Source organism: Sturnira hondurensis, unplaced genomic scaffold, assembly GCF_014824575.4.
Source record: "Sturnira hondurensis isolate 20B ecotype Veracruz unplaced genomic scaffold, ASM1482457v3 Scaffold0018525, whole genome shotgun sequence".
In the NCBI taxonomy this organism is placed as follows: Eukaryota; Metazoa; Chordata; class Mammalia; order Chiroptera; family Phyllostomidae; genus Sturnira; species Sturnira hondurensis.
Genome location: NW_028091156.1, coordinates 13,900,470 through 13,920,743, shown reverse-complemented (window position 1 = coordinate 13,920,743; position 20,274 = coordinate 13,900,470). Strand labels below are relative to the sequence as shown.

Genomic DNA, 20,274 nt, shown 5'->3' with positions numbered 1-20,274 from the left:
AGAATGTCCGTCAGATTTAGTGGGAAGGCAGCCGACAAGCTTATTAGCACAAGCACTTACGCCTGAGTAATGAAAAATGCACGGAATGAGCTGAAAGGTGGAGAGGTTAGTAAATCTGGACACTTCATTTGTAATAGGTGACACGTACAAGAATGGAGGGACAGACTGTTTACTACAGTGCTAGGACAATTGGCTATCCAGGAGAAAAAAGTGAAATTAGGACCCTGTTTCGCTAGACACAAAATTTCAGGCAAGTTAAAGTCCTCAGTGTGAAAAGCAGACATATAAACCATTTACAAGAATACCCTCATGACCTCTGGACTGGAAGACACTTCTAAAGAAACAAAAAACCCACCCTGGCTGGTGTGGCTCAGTGGACTGAGCACCGGCCTGAGAACCAAAGAGTTACCAGTTCAATTCCCAGTCAGGGCACATGCCTGGCTTGTGGGCCAGGTCCCCAGCAGGAGGCGCATGAGAGGCAACCACACATTGGCATTTCCCTCTCTTTCTCCTTCTTTCCCTCTTTCTCTAAAAATAAATAAACAAAACCTTTAAAAAAAAAAAAGCCCTAACCCAAAAGGGAGATTAAATTCAAAAACATCCACTCATCAGAAAAAGCACAAAAAGAAGTCCTGGACAGCCCATGGGTGTGAGAAGGCAGAGGGAACACCTGAGCGACACAAATGTCTAGCGCAGCGCTGCGTGTTGGAATCGGCTGTGCAGTGCAGTGCAGCGCTCACTGTCCTGTCTTGTCCCGTGGATGACAGAACACGCTGGGAGCACTGACAGCTTCCGTAGTCCCCTGCTGTCCGGTGAGGCAGCTGCCAACCACATGGAGCTACTGAGCGTTTGAAATACGGATAATGTAGTGAAGGAACTGAGTTTTTTAAATGGTGTTCATTTCAACTTACCCACGTGAGACTAGGGTCTTAACAGTCTCCAGAATTCTAAAATGCATGAACTACCAATGAGTGAGTCCATGGGGGAAAAGGCAAAAGTATCAAAGGGAAACGTTTCACAAAAATCCAACTGGCCAACAAATTAAAGAGTACTTAACCCGGTATTACTGGGGGAAATGCAAGTTTCAAACAACGAGATACCATCACGCACCCATCAGACCAATCACATTGCAGGGGCCTGACAAAGCCCAGCCATTGGTGCATCAAGAACCTCCTGTGAGGGTGAGAATGTGACCTGTGACCTGTGCTGAGAAGCCGTGTGGTGTCACACGGCAAAGTGGAACAAAGGCATGCTCTGTCATGACCGGCAGTCCCTACCATGGGCCCAGAAATCCACACTTACATTCACCAGGATCCATGTGTGCAAATGTCCATGGCAACAGTGTCCATCATTTCCCAACACTGCAACTACACTAAACCGAGTGAAAGATAAAACCTCATTGCATAGTCATATCCTGATAAACCCTGCCAGAAGAATGGATGGACTCGAGTTATGGGCAACGGCATGGAGGTAACTGCAGTGTTTTGCTTTGTTGAGAATTTTTATAAGTTTATGTGAGCCAAACGGATAACACAGGCCAGGGAACAAGATCTCAGATGCCCCCCAGAATACTATGCAGCTTCTTTTTACGCAGTTGAAATTAAGGAGGGACCTTCGGTGAAGGTGAAGAGTAACACGAATTATTCCTGCAGAAGGATGCCATTTGGAGTTCAAATCAAACAAAACCAACTCTGTATTTCAGTATTGTATCCAAAATCAACAACACGGCACCGGGGAGTGGGGCTCCTGGCCCACCCGGAAGGGGTGCCGGGGTGTTATCCACTTGAACTTGAGCACCGTTGGTTAGGTCACTCAAAGAAGTTTTATGTCATTGTGTTTAAATGTTTCTGAAAGTAAGATGTTGATGAGGAAGTGGGAAGCAGAGGAACTAGCCGTGCAGACAGATCTTGAAACGCTCGCAAGGTGCAGAGACTGAGACATGTGGAATCAAGAAAGGCTTGTTTAATTTGCTGTTTTGTTTTTGTTTGTTTCAGTGGAAGTTCCGTGGCAGGGCCTTTCCCACTTTTAGACCCAACCGACAGTATTTTTTTACACTGTGAGCTGGTGCGGCACACATGCACTGTGATACTGAGTCTAAGGCTTGTTGACTATAAAGGGCGCCTTATTTTATGCAGCAGTTTTTAAACTGTCATTGAATGATGAACATGCTTTCTTGTCACTCGGATGTTCAATTTTGTTTAGTTAGACTTAAATGCTTTTTTAAAAAAGATTTTATTTATTTTTTGACAGGGGAGAAGGGAGAAAGAGAGGGAAAGAAACATGAATGTGTGATTGCCTCTTGTGCACCCTCTACTGGGGACCAGGCCCACAACCCAGGCCTGTGCCCGGACTGGGAATCAAACCATCAACCCTTTGCTTTGCAGGCCAGTGCTCAATCCACTGAGCCACATCAGCCAGGGTTAGTTAGACTTAGATACTTTTTATAACATAAGTGAAGTTCATTGTTTTGGTGTTCCCAAAAGATCTCTACACTGAGTCCAGGTTTTTGAGTCAGTACTAAGTTTTCTCCTCTGTGCCCTCGAATACACATTTGATGAAGCATTTTAAAATTAACTCCAGTGTGGGCCTGTGAACCAAAGGATCGCGGTTCGATTCCCAGTCAGGGCACATGCCTGGGTTGCAGACCAGTTCCCCAGTAGGGGACACATGAGAGGCAGCCATACATTGATATTTCTCTTCCTCTCTCCTTCCTTTCCCCTCTAAAGGTAAATAAATAAAATCTTTAAAAAAATAAAATTATCTCCAGGTTTTCCTCCCAAGTCACAGACATCCATTCGGCAAGGTTGGTGTTGGCACCTTCTTTATCTTAGGTGTCAACAAGAGGCTTTCAGAAAACAACCAGGCTTCTTGTTTCTTCCTCAAGTTGCCCTTAAATATTTTTTTTTCATTTTTTAAAATATATTTTATTGATTATGCCATTACAGTTGTCCTATTCCCCCCCTTCATTCCCCTCCTCCCTGCCCACCCCTCCCCCACCATTCCCCCCCCTTTCGTTCATGTCCATGTGTCATAAGTTCTTTAGATTCTATATTTCCCCTACTATTCTTGCCCTCCCCCTGTCTATTTTCTACCTACCATCTATGCTACATATTTTCTGTACCTTCTCCCCCCTTCTCCTCCTCCCACCCTCCTGTTGCTAACCCTCCATGTGATCTCCATTTCTATGTTTCCTCTCCTGATCTAGCTGTCCTCTTGGTTTGCTTTTGTTTTAGGTGTGATTGTTAATAACTGTGAGTTTGCTGTCCTTTTACTGTTCATATTTTTTATCTTTTTTTTCTTAGACAAGTCCCTTTAACATTTCATATAATAAAGGCTTGGTGATGATGAACTCCATGAATTTGACCTTATCTGGGAAGCACTTTATCTACCCTTCCATTCTAAATGAAAGCTTTGCTGGATAGAACAATCTTGGACGTAGGTCTTTGGATTTCATGACTTGGAATACTTCTTTCCAGCCCCTTCTTGCCTGTAAAGTCTCTTTTGAGAAATCCCCTGAGAGTCTGATGGGCACTCCTTTGTAGGTAACTGTCCCCTTATCTCTTGCTGCTTCTAGGATTCTCTCCTTCATTTAAATCTTGGCTAATGTAATTATGATGTGCCTTGGTGTGTTCCTTCTTGGGTCCAGCTTCTTTGGACTCTCTGAGCTTCCTGGATTTCCTTTCAAAGTCTATTTCCTTTGCCAGACTGGGGACATCTTTAAACGTTCCAATATTCAAATTATAGGGGTACCAGAAGGGGAAGAGGAACAGCAACAAGTGGAAAACTTATTTGAACAAAAAATAAAGGAGAACTGCCCTTAAATATTTTGACGGCCAAAGCAGTGAGTGGCTGCCGTGTTGGAACTGGGCACCTGGGGCAACAGGTGCCCTGTCAACTGCCACCTGGCCAAGAGCAGGTATAAGGTGCCATTCAGTTGTAAGTCCTATCCTCTCCTTACTTCAGAAATATATATTTTAAAAAGTGATCGTTACATTTGAGACTCAAGAGGGTGGTGCGTGGAAGAAAACATTTCCATATGTGATGTACGGTGATGGACAGTTTCTCATGCTGGTTATCAGTCACAGCGCACTAGTTAGTTTTGAGGGCACTGATGAGGCCATCACAGGCCAACTGGACGTTGCTGCACCAGGGCTCTCTGGACGCTGCTGGGAGGAGTCCAGAGCGGGAGGGGTAGAGACAAAGGCTATTGTGCATGGACAGGACAAGGTGAGGGCCGGGGGTCAGAAGTCCTGGGGGCTGGCCCTTTCTCAAGGCTCACAGGCAGGAGGAAGGAAAAGCGAGGGAGAGGGAGGAAGGTGGTAAGTCAAAGCACAATCTTATGAACCTGTATGATTTATTTTGGCTTACTGAGATTACTATTTCTGCATTGGACTTTCTTCACAACACAGCCTTACCAGCAGATTTGCCGGCTGGAGCACGCTGCTCACCCTCTCTGGGTGCGGGGGAGTGCGGCAGAGGGTGTCTGGAACACCAGGCTTTTCTCCGAAAGGGCCTGCCTATGGACCTACTCACCGATTCACTTTCTCCCAGACTCCCTCACTCTGACCTCCGGCCCTGGGGCAGAAGCTCAGACAGCACCAGGGACAGACAGGGAGGAACTGAACTGACTGGCTTCAGGGGAAGGACTGGAGGAACAGGGCTCAGGGCAGTTCACTCTGGGGACAGAAGTGCTTGCGGATGCCACTGTTCCTTTGTTGAGTCCTCTCCCCATCCAGCCGGCAGGCACAGGCCAGTGACAAATCTAAATGCTCCATCAATCTGGCTGACACTGTTCACCCCACCCCAGTGATTCCCTGAGCCCCTACCTCACCCAAGGGCTGCAGGAGCCCTCCTCAGCCTCTGTTCCTCACCAGCAGCTGGCCTTCCAAAAATTTCTCAAACGTGGTGTCTGGCCTTGACATGCCCCAGACCTCTTGCCAAAGCAGCCGCAGGCCCAGCCCAGTGGCAGCCGGCCTCGGTTCACAGCCGCTCCCTGGCGCCTCCTAACTCCGCACAAGCAGCCACCCACTGCAGGTCACTGTAGCTCCTGCCAGTGGCCCTGGGTCAGGCACAGGCCGAAACTGACCTTGTTCTGCACCAGAGCCCCTCCCAAGGAGCCCCAGAAACGACACACCTGGTGGCTGCTTCAGACCACACCAGAGCATCACCCTACCAGCTACACAAATGACACCCCTTAAGAACCAATTTCGCAGGCACCAGAGCCCCGCTGAAGTGAATCCCGCTTCCTGGGGTCGTTTTACTCTATGTCTTAGAATTATTCATTCCCATTCTGGGTCAGTTTTTCTAAGTAGTTGTGGGCTCTTTAAATAGTAGATTCAGACTGTTTTTGTTCTTGGAATGTGTTCTTGGATTATACGTTGACATATTAGTTTTGGTCTATTGTTTTGATCTGCGTCTCCAATTATAATAACTCTGGACCTTCTTCACTTGTCTTCCATTTCAGCCACTTACATTCTGGCCTTTTTTTCTTTCTTTTTCTCATTTTTATTCTTTTAGTTGTTTTCCTGGCTCTTTTCAATGCTGCTTATTACATTTTTTATATGAAACTATTTTCCCTTGCGTACTTCATCATTTAGTATTCAACTCAGAGATGATTTTTTTTCTAATTCTTTTTTGAGTCCAAGCAATTCATTTCCCTTCTCACTATTTTTTAAGAAATCTGTTTGGTTCTTAGCTTATTCATTTCTGATTCAATGTGTTTTGCATATCCCAAATGCTTGTTAGGAGATACTCAATTTAATTTTGTGTATGGCATTACAGTTTCCTTCTGCTTTGTGTTCATTTTGAGGGGAGAGGTTTTTATCGGCTGAAACTTTTTGAATTTTCCCTATTTCCTACCTAGCATAGTTTCTCTGGTGGATGAAAGCTCTCTGGAAAGTGGTGGTTTGGGGTTAGGTTTTAAGATTGCTAGTCCAAGAGCGCCCTCTTTGGTCAGAGTAGTGAAGTGCAATTTATTTCATGGATGTCTTTTTGGAGTAGAAAAGGATTGTGCGATCGATTTTGGTTCTTGCAGGATTCTAAATTCCTTTTTCCCCCTTTTCTCTGTACCACCCAAATCTCAAAAAAAAAAAAAAAACCTATCCTTTCTTTTTACAGACTTTTTCCATCTTCTCCTTTTTTTCTTTTTGGGGTAATTACCTTGAGTCCTGTTCATTTTTAAAGCTGCCGGCAGTGTTTTGATCCACTAGAATTCTTTCTTTAAAAAAAACAAACAAACTATATTTTCATTGAATTTCTTCTCCCTCTTGTGATTTTAGGTGAATTTTAGACACTTTCTCCCTATTACCACCACTCTGATTTTTTTTCACGGTTTTTCTGGACTCCTTCCCCAGTTCTGTTCAAATCTGCACAGCAGAAGCTAGGAAGATCTGCCCTGGTAGAAGCTGGCATTTATCTTTCCATTTCCTGATAACGTGGGGTTTGTAACTATGCTACAGGTGTGGTTTTGTTTGTCCTTTCTGTTACTTCATATATATTTTTGGAGCCTGTATGGGGAGCCTTATATTTACTTGGCCAGCTGCTTGGCTGCTTTATTTTCTTAGATTCTAGATTCACTTCAGGAAGTTAGAAAATACCTTTGAGAGTTCAGTTGGAATTGTGTTAGATTTATAAATCGGTGTGAAGGAGCCGACTTGGTTGTCAGACATACGTCCTAAAAACGGACGGCCAGAGCTCAAATCCTGGGGGCCTCTTCCACTTTTTGTGATCTTGGGAAAACTGCCTTACAGTTCTGGCTGCAGCCTCTTCATTTGTCTAAACACAAAACAAAACAAAAAGCACGGGAAAAGTTCTGTAATCATGTATAAATAACTTAACACTGAACCGGCTGTGTATCAGAAGACATAATTATATCATCATTGTATTCCTATTATCATTCACTGTTTTTCACATCCAGGAGAATATTTTTTCAGGAAAACATTTTATTTCAGTCTTCTTATTTCTCCCTCAGTAACATTTTGTTATTATCTTCACCTTAGTCTTGTATGTCCCCTTTAATTTGATTCTTATGTATATTTGTATTCCAATTATTAATGCCATTGGGAGGGGCGGTGTATTCTTTACTTCTTTACCTTCATGTACAGGAACACTGCTGTTTTCGTCAGTTTTGGATTCAGCTGCCTTGGAGAATTCTCCCTTCCTTATTTTTTCACTTTGCTCTCTGTTTCTTCAGGTGGACAAGACCATCGTCCGCGTGTATATATGACTGTACCTCTTTTTTGCTGATGACTATACCTCCTTTACCTTCGTTGTCGTCTGCCCTGGCTGGGACCTGAGGCCCAGCATGTAACAGTGGCAGTGGGGACCGGCACCCTTGTCTCATTTCTGTCTGAGACGAGAATGTGTCCGGGGGCTCACCGCTCAGTGTTCCTCAGCAGGGCCCAGAGGAACATCGTACAATGCCCCAGTTGTATTCTTGTCCTCTTGGCTTAGTAATAATGTTTTTTTAAAATGATCTGCTGGATATAACTTGCTATTATTGTATTAAGAATTTTTCTGTTTTCGTGTCTTGTTTTGTTTTTATGGCTATCTTGGATGTGAATAGCAGGACTAATGAATGTCATAAAATGAATTAAGAAGTCTTTTTTCTATGCTTCAGAATTTTTTAAATATATTTTATTGATTATACCATTACAGTTGTTCTATTCCCCCTCTTCATTCCCCTCCACCCTGCACACCCTCTTCCCCACCATTCCCCCCCTTTCATTCATGTCCATGTGTCACAAGTTCTTTAGCTTCTACATTTCCCCTACTATTCTTGCCCTCCTCCTATCTATTTTTTTATATTTTATTTATTTATCTTTAGAGGGGAAGGGAAGGAGAGAGGGAGAGAGACATCAATGTCCGGTTGCCCCTCGTGTGTCCCCTGTGGGGAACTGGCCTGCAACCAGGCATGTGCCCTGACGAGGAATTGAACCGCAATCGTGTGGTTCGCAGGCCCGCGCTCAATCCACTGAGCTACACCAGCCAGGGCCCCCTATCTATTTTTTACCTACTGTCTATGCTACTTATTTTCTGTATCTTCTCCCCCCTTCTCCTCCTCCCACTCCCCTGTTGCTAACCCTCCATGTGATCTCCATCTAGCTGTCCTCTTGGTTTGCTTTTGTTTTAGGTGTGGTTGTTAATAACTGTGAGTTTGCTGTCCTTTCACTGTTCATATTTTTTATCTTCTTTTTCTTCTTCTTTTTATCTTCTTTTTCTTCTTTTTCTTATCTTCTTTTCTTTCTTCCCTTTAATATTTCATATAATAAGGGCTTGGTGATGGTGAACTCCCTTAAGTTGACCTTATCTGAGAAGCACTTTATCTGCCCTTCCATTCTAAATGATAGCTTTGCTGGATAGAGCAATCTTGGATGTAGGTTCTTGCCTTTCATGACATGGAATACTTCTTTCCAGCTCCTTCTTGCCTGTAAGGTCTCTTTTGAGAAATCCGCTGACAGTCTGATGGGAACTCCTTTGTAAGTAACTATCTCCTTATCTCTTGCTGCTTCTAGGATTCTCTCCTTCATTTTAGTCTTGACTAATGTAATTATGATGTGCCTTGGTGTAGTCCTTCTTGGATGTGAATAGCAGGACTAATGAATGTCATAAAATGAATTAAGAAGTCTTTTTTCTATGTTTCAGAATAGATTTTTTAAAAGATTTTATTTAGCCCTGGCTGGTGTAGCTCAGTGGACTGAGCACGGGCCTGCAAACCACACAATCGCAGTTCGATTCCCAGTCAGGGCACATACCTGGGTTGCAGGCCAATTCCCAGCAGGGGACTCACAAGAAGCAACCATACATTGATACTTCTCTCCTTCCCTTCTCCTCTAAAGATAAATAAATAAAATCTTTTAAAAAATAAGACAGTAAAAATGTTTTTTTTTAATAAATAAAAGGTTTTATTTAATTTTAGAGACAGGAAGAGGAATGGAAGAGACATTGATAGGTTGCCTCTCACACGCCCCCTACTGGGGACCTGGCCTGCAACGCAGGCATGTGCTCTGACTGGTAATGAAACCATCAACCTTTAGGTTCACAGCCCAGCACTCAGTCCACTGAGCCACACCAGCCAGGTCTCTGTCCTTCACAATAGTTTATATCCTATGGAAATTATTTTCTCTTTAAAAATTTGAACAAACTTGCCAAGCACATTTTTCCTTTAAATTTTTTATGTACTGATTTGAGAGAGAAACGTTGATTTGTTGCTCCCCTTATTGATGGATCATCTGTGGACTCCTGTATGTGCCTGACTGGGGGGTCAAACCCGCAACCCTGGCCTATCAGGACAACACTCTAACCAACTGAGCTACCCAGCCAGGGTCCACGCATTCTTCTTCTATGTAATCCTTTGGTGTCTTTAAAGTTTTCTTCTTCCCTCCCCCCCGCCCCCACCCCATACAGGAGGTTATCTTTCATTGTTTCCTTAATTTGAACCATAGTTTTAACTCACTTTTGAATAGATGGTGAAAATTTGGGAGTTACAAAAGGACACCCACCCTTATTCAGTTCCTTCCAGATAACCACAGTTCCTTGTAAATCTTTCCAAATATATTCCGTGCACATGTGAATATAAGAGTATGTGAACATGCGTGTCTTTACTTTTTACACAAATATACAGTCCTATGCATGCAGTGGAGCACCTGCTTTGCTGGTTGCCTGTTTGCACCGCGCATCTCAGGGGATGGTCCACACAGGCCTGTGCAGAGCTGCCCTCGAAGCCCCCGACGACTTGCTGGCCACCTTCGGTGTCCCTCGGCTCCAAGCTGTCCTCATCGTCACATGGCATTTTTCCCTGTGTGTCTCTGTCTTCATTCTAATGGCTGTCTTCTTATAATGATACCCTACTGCCAGCCCAATATGACTCTGTCTTAACTAATTATATCTGCCACGCTTCTATTTCCAAATCAGGTCACATTCTGAGTTACTGGGGGTAGGATTTTGACATGTACACGGTGGGGCAAAAGTAGGTTTACAGTTGCGAGTATGCAAAATCCAGAACTTATTCTTGTATTATTATTTATTATTGTATTATCTTCCATACAAGCAAATGTAAACCTACTTCTGCCCTACCCTGTGTGTATATATATATATATACACACACACATACCCTGTGTGTATATATATATATACACACACACATATACACACACACACACATATTTTGAGGACACAATTCAAACCATAACAACATTTCTCTAGAATCTTTTGGGAAAAGGGGTGTGTGTGTGTGTGTGTGTGTGTGTGACAATGTAAGGCCAAAGATGCTGAACCCTCTACATATGTTGCATTCAGCCTGCCTGAGCCACGTGTCTAGGAGATAAAGTTACAGTTTCGACATCGCGTAAGCACACAGTGAAGTTACCTTCATTTGGGCTTCAGAGGAATTTACAAAGAACTTTCGTCCTGGTTTGCACTTTCACAGTCTGCATGTTCCACCTTCAGCCATCAACCCTGCCCTTGACAGTGGGGGCTAAATGCTTCAGTTAAGAGAAAAAAGAAATGGACTGAAGAGGGTCACATGACCCCCCCACCTCCCAATCAGATCAGACTGCAGGCCAGGAGACTTCTGTTTGCGCCTTGCACTATTGTGTTTCAGGGGCCCCCTCCTGGTGTCCCCATGAGCTCCCTTGTCACCCTTTGAGAAGGACAAGAACCCACAGGTGGAACTGTTCTTGCAGTAATCCCAACTGCTCTCAAGTGTTGGTCAAAAGAAGTCCTTTTTGAATGTGACAGCTGTGGTCCACTAAACCTATTAAAAGTCTGTTCACCGAGGGCTGGATTTTACTGCTTGGTGCAATCACACAGCCACCAAGAGTCCTTCTGTCTGTCTGTGGGCAGGATTTGAATTCTCGCTTGCTGTCTCGGAGTCTCAGAATTCACATGCAACCTCTCCCTGTTTTGCTGTGGTATTTTTACTATTAATCCACTCATATCTAAGTGCTTCGCTTCCTTCTTCCCCAAACACACCTTAGAGCATTTCTTGCCCTTTTCAGTGGCCAAGGAATTGTATCCTATTTCTAAAATGGCAATGAGAAGTTATCTTTATTTTCAGGTGGGCATACATGTTATTGCTTTGCATTATTATGACCTTTTCCAATTTGAATATGTATGAGTGTGTATGTTTTGTACTGACTATATGTAGTCATTTTTAGACATGATGACTACATTAAGTCCTTCTGCCAATATTTATTCCCTACTTCATTCCCCCATTGTATTTTTTAAGAGCCATGGACATTTTCTTTATAGTTTATGCTAGTAAATCATTCTCTCCTCATATATTATATGATAGCTAGCCGGGAACTTTTGTTTGCATTTGTAAAAAAAATCAATCAGAAAATAATTATCCCCAACAAAATTGTCAAGTTAAAAAAGCAGAGGTTTTATTGTTGTTGTTTTTATTTCTTAATTAGCTACACTCTGTTGACTCCAGGCTTCAGGGAGTGCCGGCTGAGAAAGCCGGGGGGAGGCAGAAAGCAGAGGCCAGTCTTGCCTTGGCCAGACCTCCTGGCAGCAATAGTTTTCTAGCAAGTAGGAAAGAGAAAGTAAGAAGGTTACGTGTGAGTTAAAATTGTTACTTTCTCTCCTATGGGGAGAATGGGATGCTTCCACAACTGTTTCTGCTGGACTCAAAAGGAAAGTAACAGGACGCATAATGCTGGGTATGAGGACTATCTCCCTTCCTTTCAGAAGCCACCTAACCAAATCTTTCCCAGAAGCAACGTGCCTGCTTACAAATCAGTGGTGTCTGTCTTCATCTATAGCCTGCATTCCAGAGGTCAGACACCATTGAGAACCTAAGTCGTGGTTAACTTAGGGGGAGGCTGTGCCTGCCACCGAGTCAAGAGGTGAGGATGGAGAGGATGGCATGCCTCCAACTCACTTGACCGGAACCTTTCAACCATGATTTATTGGGTTGGCCAAAAAGTTCTTTCTAGTTCTTTTCCCCATAAGATGGCTCTGGTAGTACTTTGTTGTCTTTCACTTCATTTGAAACAATTTTGTTAGATTGTATTGTGACAGCTGTCCTATCGGCCTGCGTTTAAAAAAAACATCCACATTGGTGAATTTTTGTGCAGCCATTTTAATATTAAAGATGGAAGAAAACATGCAGCATTTTTGATGTATCATGCTTTATTATTTCAAGAAAGGTAACAATGCAACTGAAACACACACAAAAAGATTAGTGTATGCAGAAGGTGCTGTCACTGATTGAATGTATCAAAAGTGGTTTGCGAAATTCCTTGGTACTATTGACATTTTGGCCAAATAATTCTTTGCCATGGGGCTGTCTTACGCATTGCAAAGTGTTTAGCAGCGCCCCTGGCCTCTACCCATTAGAAGCCTGTAGCAGGAGATAGCCAACGGACTCGAAATATGCAAAGCAATAAAGTTATTGGTGAAAATGGAAAATGTGTCTTTCATTTTACAGGAAAAAAACATACCAACTTTTTGGCCAACCTAATAGTTCCACACTATTATCAACATTTTCCCTAAAAATTTTACACTCCTTACTACCTAACAAGACCCCTAGTAGGCTGAGATTAAGTGAGGCATTCTCCTGAGGATGAAATTTTAGGAGGCCCTAAAACGTCTCAGTAATCAAGTAAATAATATTTTAAAGCAAAAATTAAAAAACAAACAAACAAACAAAGAAACTGGCACAGCAGGCCCAGCTGCTAACTGCCTGCCTTTGTAAATAAGATTTTCAGGGCTGAGATTAGGATGAGAAGAGAGGCTGGATCCTGCAAGTGCGGGGGAGGATCGTGCGTTTGTTTGGCATATTGCTTATTGTGCCTGTTTTTTGCATTAATTTTGATTTTTTAAAAATATCACATTAAAACATTTATCTTGATTATTGAGGGGTGTTTTCCCCCTCCAAACCCATATATCTTGCGATTGAATAAAGTGCTATCCACGATCCTCAACCACGACTCAAATTAAGAAGCAGGCTGGTCGCTGAGTATCCCTCAATTTACAGATGCTCCCACCAGAGGTCTCCTTGTGACCTGATGGCTTCAGAGACCCTCTACTCCGGCTTTCCCAGCACGTGTATTAAAATACATTGCACTTTGATTGGTCTCCATTCTGAGCAGCCCGAGTGCCTCCACCGCGTGTGCTTTTTTTGCACTTTGGCTGACGCTATAAAATGATCTCTTTCCGTCCTCAAAGTTATCTAAATGTCACTTCACTAAACAACTCCCCGCAACGTTTTTCTATCTGAGCTGACCCGCCTCGATGTTTTCTCCAGCCGTGTCCCTACCCCTCGGCCCTGAGCTCGGCATCGGGACGTAGGGTGACAGGACCGGTGCCGGCTGGAGTCACCAAGACCGCTGACTTATCGACCGCCCTGTCCAGCTCGCAGTGCTGCGGCCACATCCTTGCGCCGGGCATCGTGTGATCGCGTCTGCGCGCTCCGCCGAGTCCGACGGCGTGAGAAAGGGCTCGCGCCTCTCCCAGGTTCTGACGCGAGAGGACTGAGAAGCGTGAAAAAGCTCCCCGCGCGCCAGTGCGCAGGCGCAGTGGTGCTCTCCGCCTCCCTCGTTCCCATCCCTGACCACCCTGGCCGCGAGCCGCGCGCTCAGGTGCCCAGTGGGGGGCGCCCTGAGCTGGTCTGGTGTGGGCTCCCTGGGGGGCGTGGTGCGCGGCCCAAGGCGGGCGCCTGGGCGGATAGCCTGATGAAACCAGTGACTGCTGGTGACCGCGGGCGGGGCGGCGGGCGGCGCCGAGTGCACGCCCTCCGCTCGGCCGGGCCGGGAGGGTCCTCGGGCTCCGAGCGCGCCGGGCCGGGTGGGCTGAGACACACGGCTCGGACGCGGCACCATGCGCGGCCCCCCTGCCTGGCCGCTGGCGCTGCTCGCGAGCCGGGGCCCGCTGGCCTTGGCGTGGACACCGGTCGCCCGCGTCCCAGTGTCCCTGCTGCAGCCGACCGGCCTGGGGCCGCCGCGGCTTTGGGGAGCGGGGCCGGGGCTCCTCGCGGGTGCGGCAGCCGCGCGCAGCCCGCGCCGCTGGACGAGCTGCTGCCCCGGCGGGGGTCCCCGCGGCCCAGGCGGCGGAGCGGGCCTCGCGCGTCTCCTGGGACTGTGGTCGCGGTCCCCCGGCGCCATCGGGCTCCCGCGCTCCGTGCTCTCTGGCGGCCCTGCCCTCGCCCGCGACGCCGGGGGCGACGCCAGGCGGCGCGGACCGGCTTTGCCTGCGGCCGCGACCGATCCTAAAGACGACTCCCGGCTGCGCCCTTCGGCGGCCCGGCGCTCGGAGGCCCGGAAGCTCCTGGGGCTGGCGTACCCCGAACGCCGGAGGTTGGCAGGTAGGGCCCTTCCGGTCCTCGCCCTCTACTTTCCCCTCTGCCAGCCAGCACCCCTTCCAGAGCGCGTGGTCCCGGGGCCTCCAGCGGGGGACAGTGCGGGACCTTGGGCAGCACCGAGAGGAGGGAGGGGGTGGCCTTTTTCCCTGGGGGAGTTGTACCGAGAAGTGCCGGACGGGACGCTCGCCTCGAAGTGGAATGGTTAAGCCTTTCCAGTTTGAAGCTGGGCACCAGTTTGAAGATCCGCTTTATGTTGGTTTGGTTAGCTTGACACACGTTACCCAGGGGAGCGGTGTCTCCCTAGAAATTCGGGTCTGTTCCTCTTTGGCTCTGTCAGCATTCTCAAAACCAGCCGGGTTTTCCCCGTCGCTCATTATTGGAAATTAACTCTAGCCAAAGACATCGCTATTTTTGTATTTTGTATTTACATTAATTTTAAAACATCATTTGCTTTAGGCAAGTTTATCAGTCAATGTTTTTGCCATGTGAAGCAAAAGCAATCTTAACCTCCCCAATTTGTCTCAGTGCTTCTACCTCCCTGAGACATAAGTAGGGGGTTACTTTGCCCCTTCCAGAGTGATCTGTGACCTCCAGAAGTTTTGAGAAACTGTCGCTCACAACCCACCTAAGTCATAAGTGAGTCATTTTTTAAAAGAAAATGGACGTTTTTAGAAACAGAATCCAGAGACGGAAGTTTTTCTATAGCTCATTTTTAGCCATAATTAGAGAAATGTTTAAGTGCAATTTTTTTTAGATTTCTCAAACTCTCCATTTCTTTAGCTGTGTGTAAGGCCCTAGGGGTTACAATGGTGAACAGAAAGAAACCTGGCTTCTGGTTTCTGCTTTCTGCTGGGACTTCCAGCGTAGTGGGGGGAGGGGGGGCAGGAGTGAGATCATCACGTGATTAGAGACAAAACCGCANCCATGTGAAGCAAAAGCAATCTTAACCTCCCCAATTTGTCTCAGTGCTTCTACCTCCATGAGACATAAGTAGGGGGTTACTTTGCCCCTTCCAGAGTGATCTGTGACCTCCAGAAGTTTTGAGAAACTGTCGCTCACAACCCACCTAAGTCATAAGCGAGTCATTTTTAAAAGAAAATGGACGTTTTTAGAAACAGAATCCAGAGACGGAAGTTTTTCTATAGCTCATTTTTAGCCATAATTAGAGAAATGTATAAGTGCAATTTTTTTTAGATTTCTCAAACTCTCCATTTCTTTAGCTGTGTGTAAGGCCCTAGGGGTTACAATGGTGAACAGAAAGAAACCTGGCTTCTGGTTTCTGCTTTCTGCTGGGACTTCCAGCGTAGTGGGGGGAGGGGGGGCAGGAGTGAGATCATCACGTGATTAGAGACAAAACCGCAGCTGTGCTGAAGACCTGGAAAGGACCTGGGAGGCTGTCACCTGCAACACCTGACACCCGTGGGGACCCACATTCTTCGCTGCAGAACCACTGCCTTAGGACATTCCTCCTAGGAAGTGATTTGTGATTCCAGCAGCTTGGTGCTGCGGAGGAGGGCGGTTACAGTGGGAATGCTTTGCCTCTGGCTGCCTGTTCAAGTTTGGGGGGAGTCTTAGTCTCACTGAGGTATAAAGGGAATTACTTCATTGCTTGGTTGTATGTAGATTTTGTTGGAAATGAAGATGTTTCTTTCTTTTGGAAGAAAGTTTTGAAGCCCTGGACGGGTAGCTGAGTTGATTTGAGTGTTGGCCTGATACACCATGGTGGTGGGTTCAATCCCCGGGGAAGGACACAAACAAGAAACAACCAGTGAATGCATCAAGTAGTGGAACAACAAATCCATCTCTCTCTCTCTCTCTCTCTCTCTCTCTCTCTCTCTCTCACACACACACACAAGAAAAAAATCAATACAAATTTAAAACAGTAAACAAAAGAATGTGAAAAATGAAGTCATACAGGTTTGACTTACCAAAAAAAGGAAAATGGCAAGAGAAGCTCTCACCAACCAACCTGCTTGAGAGAGTGGCTCTCTCTGCCCCTCTCTCCCTCCCCAGTCTTCAGTGTGGGCCAGGGCAGGGGCTCCAGGGGCCTTAGATGAAGGAGCAACTGATGGTGGGACCGGGCGCAGGTGAGGTCTCGAGTGAGGGACTCTGAGTGCCACCGGATGTGGCCACCATTCTGCATGCAAATCAGAGTAAGTGTCCACACACCCGGTTTTGTCTGGTTTCTGAAATATTAAATGTCAAGATTCTCGGGGTGTCAGGCTTTTCGGGTGCCGCACATGCTCAGCCCTCCTGGGTAGCCCAGCCCTGCCTCTCTGGCCGTCAGCCCTGGGCCCTCTTACCGTGTCCCCATAGGTCCTGCCATGCTGACGTGTTGAGGTGACAGCCTTAAACGAGGCTGTGCCTCCTTTTATTTTAAGAAGGGGAGCTACCTTAAGATGCCACACCGAATAATTGTGAACATAAAACTGGAGGATAAGTCTGGGGTTGCACACTAATTTTTTTAACTTTTTTTCTTTTTTTAGAGAATGAAGTTTTTATTCATTCTGCGAGAAATGAGAGGGGCATGGTGTGGAGGGGTACACCAGCTAATTCTTTTAACTTCTAAAACATGTGATAAATACATACTGTATCTTGTGAGGAAATCTGATGAAACACTTATTAGGACATATGGTTTCCTCAGAAGTCATTATATGTATTTGGAAGCTAATCTGGATGTTGGCATTAGTGGGATTAAGAGGAAGTGAGGGGTCATTAATTTGTAACTTATCATCATAATAGCAGCCCCAGATGTTGGCACATCGGATTAAAGTGGTGGAGAGAGGGCAGCTGTGTGTTTGTGCCTATTTTCTTTTTAATCAACAGAACAAAGAAAGCTGAGTTGAAGGAGTTCCAGCGTTTAATTTGTTAATTTTGAGAAAAGCAAATACAAAAATCTTTTTTTTAATTCAGCTATGCACTTGAATAATAATGTTTTCAGCAGCTTCAGTTTGCAAACATACCACCTGAACTGTGTGACCAGGAGACTTTCATCTGAAGTCGTTTGTACTAGAAACTTAAAAACCCACTGGAATGTTTACAGATGCGTGTGGAGCATCATGCATCCTATCATTTACAGGTGATGTGGGCATCCTCTCTTTTCCCAGCCCCTCTGCCCCTTCTCCCCGCACCTCACCTCACGGTGTGTGGGAATTTGCAGCTGTCTTCCTGCAGCTGGGGCCTGCCAGGTGGCTCTCCAGCCTTTCTTTTCTGATAATTCTGCATCTTATCACCTTGGCCAGAGGAGTCTTAAAAGATGAAGGGACTCTCCGGGAGGCCGTGTGGACTGATGGGATAAGGAGTAATTGGTCCGAGCCCTCTTGCTGCACCTGGCAGATAGAAGCTGCTGGGGTGTCTGACCACCCCAGGGAGTCAGGCTGGGGGCATCGTGTATAAAGTTGGGCCTTTGGGGTGTGCTGTGGGCCCTTAGGGTCCTGCAAGACTAGAACCATGCTGCCAACCGGGAAGTTCTTGTGGGTACAGAGGCCTATACCCTACGGTTCTTCTCTGTACCGGGCCTCTGGGTACAGAGGCAGCCTGTTCTCCCCACACGTCCCAGGCAACTTCCTAGTCAAACTGGAAGGTACACAGCCCTGCCTCCACCCCTCCACCCCCACCCCACCCCCACCCCCGCCGTGAGGGTACCTCTCACTGAAATTCCTGATAAGGGCTTATGTGCTTTTAGATTAGGGCCATTCTTAGAACCTAATGCCTGCCAGGAGCTTTTGCTGAATTTGTCATTATATTTTACGATGCCAGACCGTGAAGTGACCTCAATAGACTTTAAACCAGTGGGTGCAGTAAGCCAGGCGATGATGGGCAGTGCTTAGAACGATAGCTTCCCGAAGCCCAAGTCAGGGTGAAGGTTGTACAAGGACAGTGGGGCTGAGCCTTTGAAACAGAGACAGCTCCGGAGAGCCAGGGATGTTGGGCATGGGAATTTCATAGAACGCAGGGCCACTCCAAGCTGTGCAGGGTGCTGGGCAGCACTGATGGAAGTGTAACCATACACCAGATTTTGAAGGAACTTAGTATGAAAAAAGTAAAATATCACTACTTTTTAAACTCTTGATTACATGTTAATTAGTACTGTGGATATAGTGGGTCAAATAAAATGTGTCACTAAAATGAATTCTTCCTGTTCACTCTTTTTAATGTGGCAGCTAAAAGACTTTAAATTACATAGGAGGCTCCCACAACATGACCACTGGATAGCGAGTGCTGGAGCCCGTGGCCGCCCTCCCTGTTGGCACCGTGGCACAAACTGCGCGGTTGTGGGCACACGCCAGCAGCTCAGCCTTGCACCAGATCTGCTCCCCAGCAGATCCAGTCTGTGCCCCGCAGCTTCCTCCGCGGGCTGGAGACCTTTCCTGCACTCTGCTTCCCGCGAGTCTCTCAGCTCCTGGTGTTTCCACTTCCTTTCTCACCCAGCCTAGATGCCAGGCTCCTTCCCTTTGGCCTCTAACCTGCACAGCTAGATCCTCTGTTGCTGTGTTCTCTATGATATCCACCCACATCCACAGAAGGCCCCCCAGACACCTGAACATTGAACGTGACTAAACACCAGAGTTACCTGGAGCTGCCTTTCCTCTCTCCCTTCTCTCGAAGTGGGACCGCTGAGTGAAAGCCTTTGCTAAAGCCAGGTGTGTGGTCATTCTTGACTCCTTGCCATAACAACAGTAATAAAGGTAATAGCCCATGTTTCTCGCCTACTAGGCACTGGGCAGTGCTCCAGGTGCTTTACATGTGGGTTTAACTTCCTGCTCACATCTCCATCAGGGACCTAGTATTTTTATTGCCACTTTACAGACGAAGACACTGAAGCACAGAGAGGTTGAGTGACTCACGGTCACACAGCCAGGTGTCAGAAGTTGGGACTGCCTGCTAGTCCCAACTTCGGACATATCTCCTTTGCTCTCACCCTGCTTCACCCTAGCTCCCCCTCACCTGGCCAGAACAGTGTTTTAACTGTCCATCTGTCTGCCTGTGTTAGCCTCTAGTCCTCTCCCTTCGTTTCGCTGCAGCCAGAGCGGATTGTTTCAAATGCAAATCTGACTGTCACTCCAGAACCTAAGGCCCTTTTCTAGCTTGTTTTGCCGCAAGTTCCGTAATCTGCTGTGTAATCTAGAACCTGCTAGCTTTTCACTCTATTTTTCAGTTCCCTCCCCTGTGCTCGGTGAGGTCCTATGCAGCCGTGCCCTGCAGCCTTTCTGCCCCCTGAGCTGCCCTAACTCCCAGGCTAGGTCTGTGCTTTTTCTCACAGACCTCGTCTTCCCACATTTCTTGGAAGACGAGGAAGGCCTGGTTCTCAGAATGTGGTTCTGTATTACAAGAACTGGGTGGCATTGGGTAAGCTTCCTCACCTGTCTGCACGTGGGTTTCCTTTCTGAAAAACCCAGAATGGTGAGGGCGTAGGAAGGGTGGAGAAAGGTAATCCACATCAAATGTTTCAGGTGGTGCCCGGACTCCTGGTGCCTTGTCTCTCGGCCCTAAATGGCAGCGGACATAGCTGTCCCTTCTCCCAACAATCTGCATTTTACATTTTCTTTCCTCTTTCTTTTTTAAAAGATTATATTTATTTTTTAGAGAGAGGTGAAGGTAGGGAGAAAGAGAGGGAGAGAAACATCAATGTGTGGTTGGTTGCCTCTCATGTGACCCCCACTAGGGAACTGGCCTACAACCCAGGCATGTGCCCTGACTGGAAACTGAACCAGTGACTCCTTGGTTCTCAGCCTGTGCTCAATCCACTGAGCTACACCGGCCAGGGCCTCTTTCCTCTTTCTTTTGAAGGATATTTCTTTCACCAGATGCCATAATTCAGTAGGAAAAAGGTAACAAAGATATTTTAAACTATCTGTCAAGAGACAGCAGAAGTTGCCGAGGTCCCTTCAGTATAGGATAGGAGCAAGCAAGAGACTTAACTGTGGAGAAAATTTCAGGTTGCAGGATGCCTGGCTTGTTGAGTTTAG

General features: G+C 46.4%; 1 protein-coding gene across 1 annotated transcript in view; it reads left to right on the top strand.

Moving 5' to 3' along the window:
- The first annotated feature begins 13,640 nt into the window (after positions 1-13,640).
- Positions 13,641-20,274, top strand: part of ABCB10 (ATP binding cassette subfamily B member 10) — a 32,601-nt gene continuing 25,967 nt past the window's right edge. Inside the window, exon 1 of the mRNA XM_037069371.1 lies at positions 13,641-14,308. Coding sequence (XP_036925266.1) covers positions 13,825-14,308 — 484 coding nt within the window. The 5' untranslated portion in view covers positions 13,641-13,824. The remainder of the gene's footprint in view (positions 14,309-20,274) is intronic.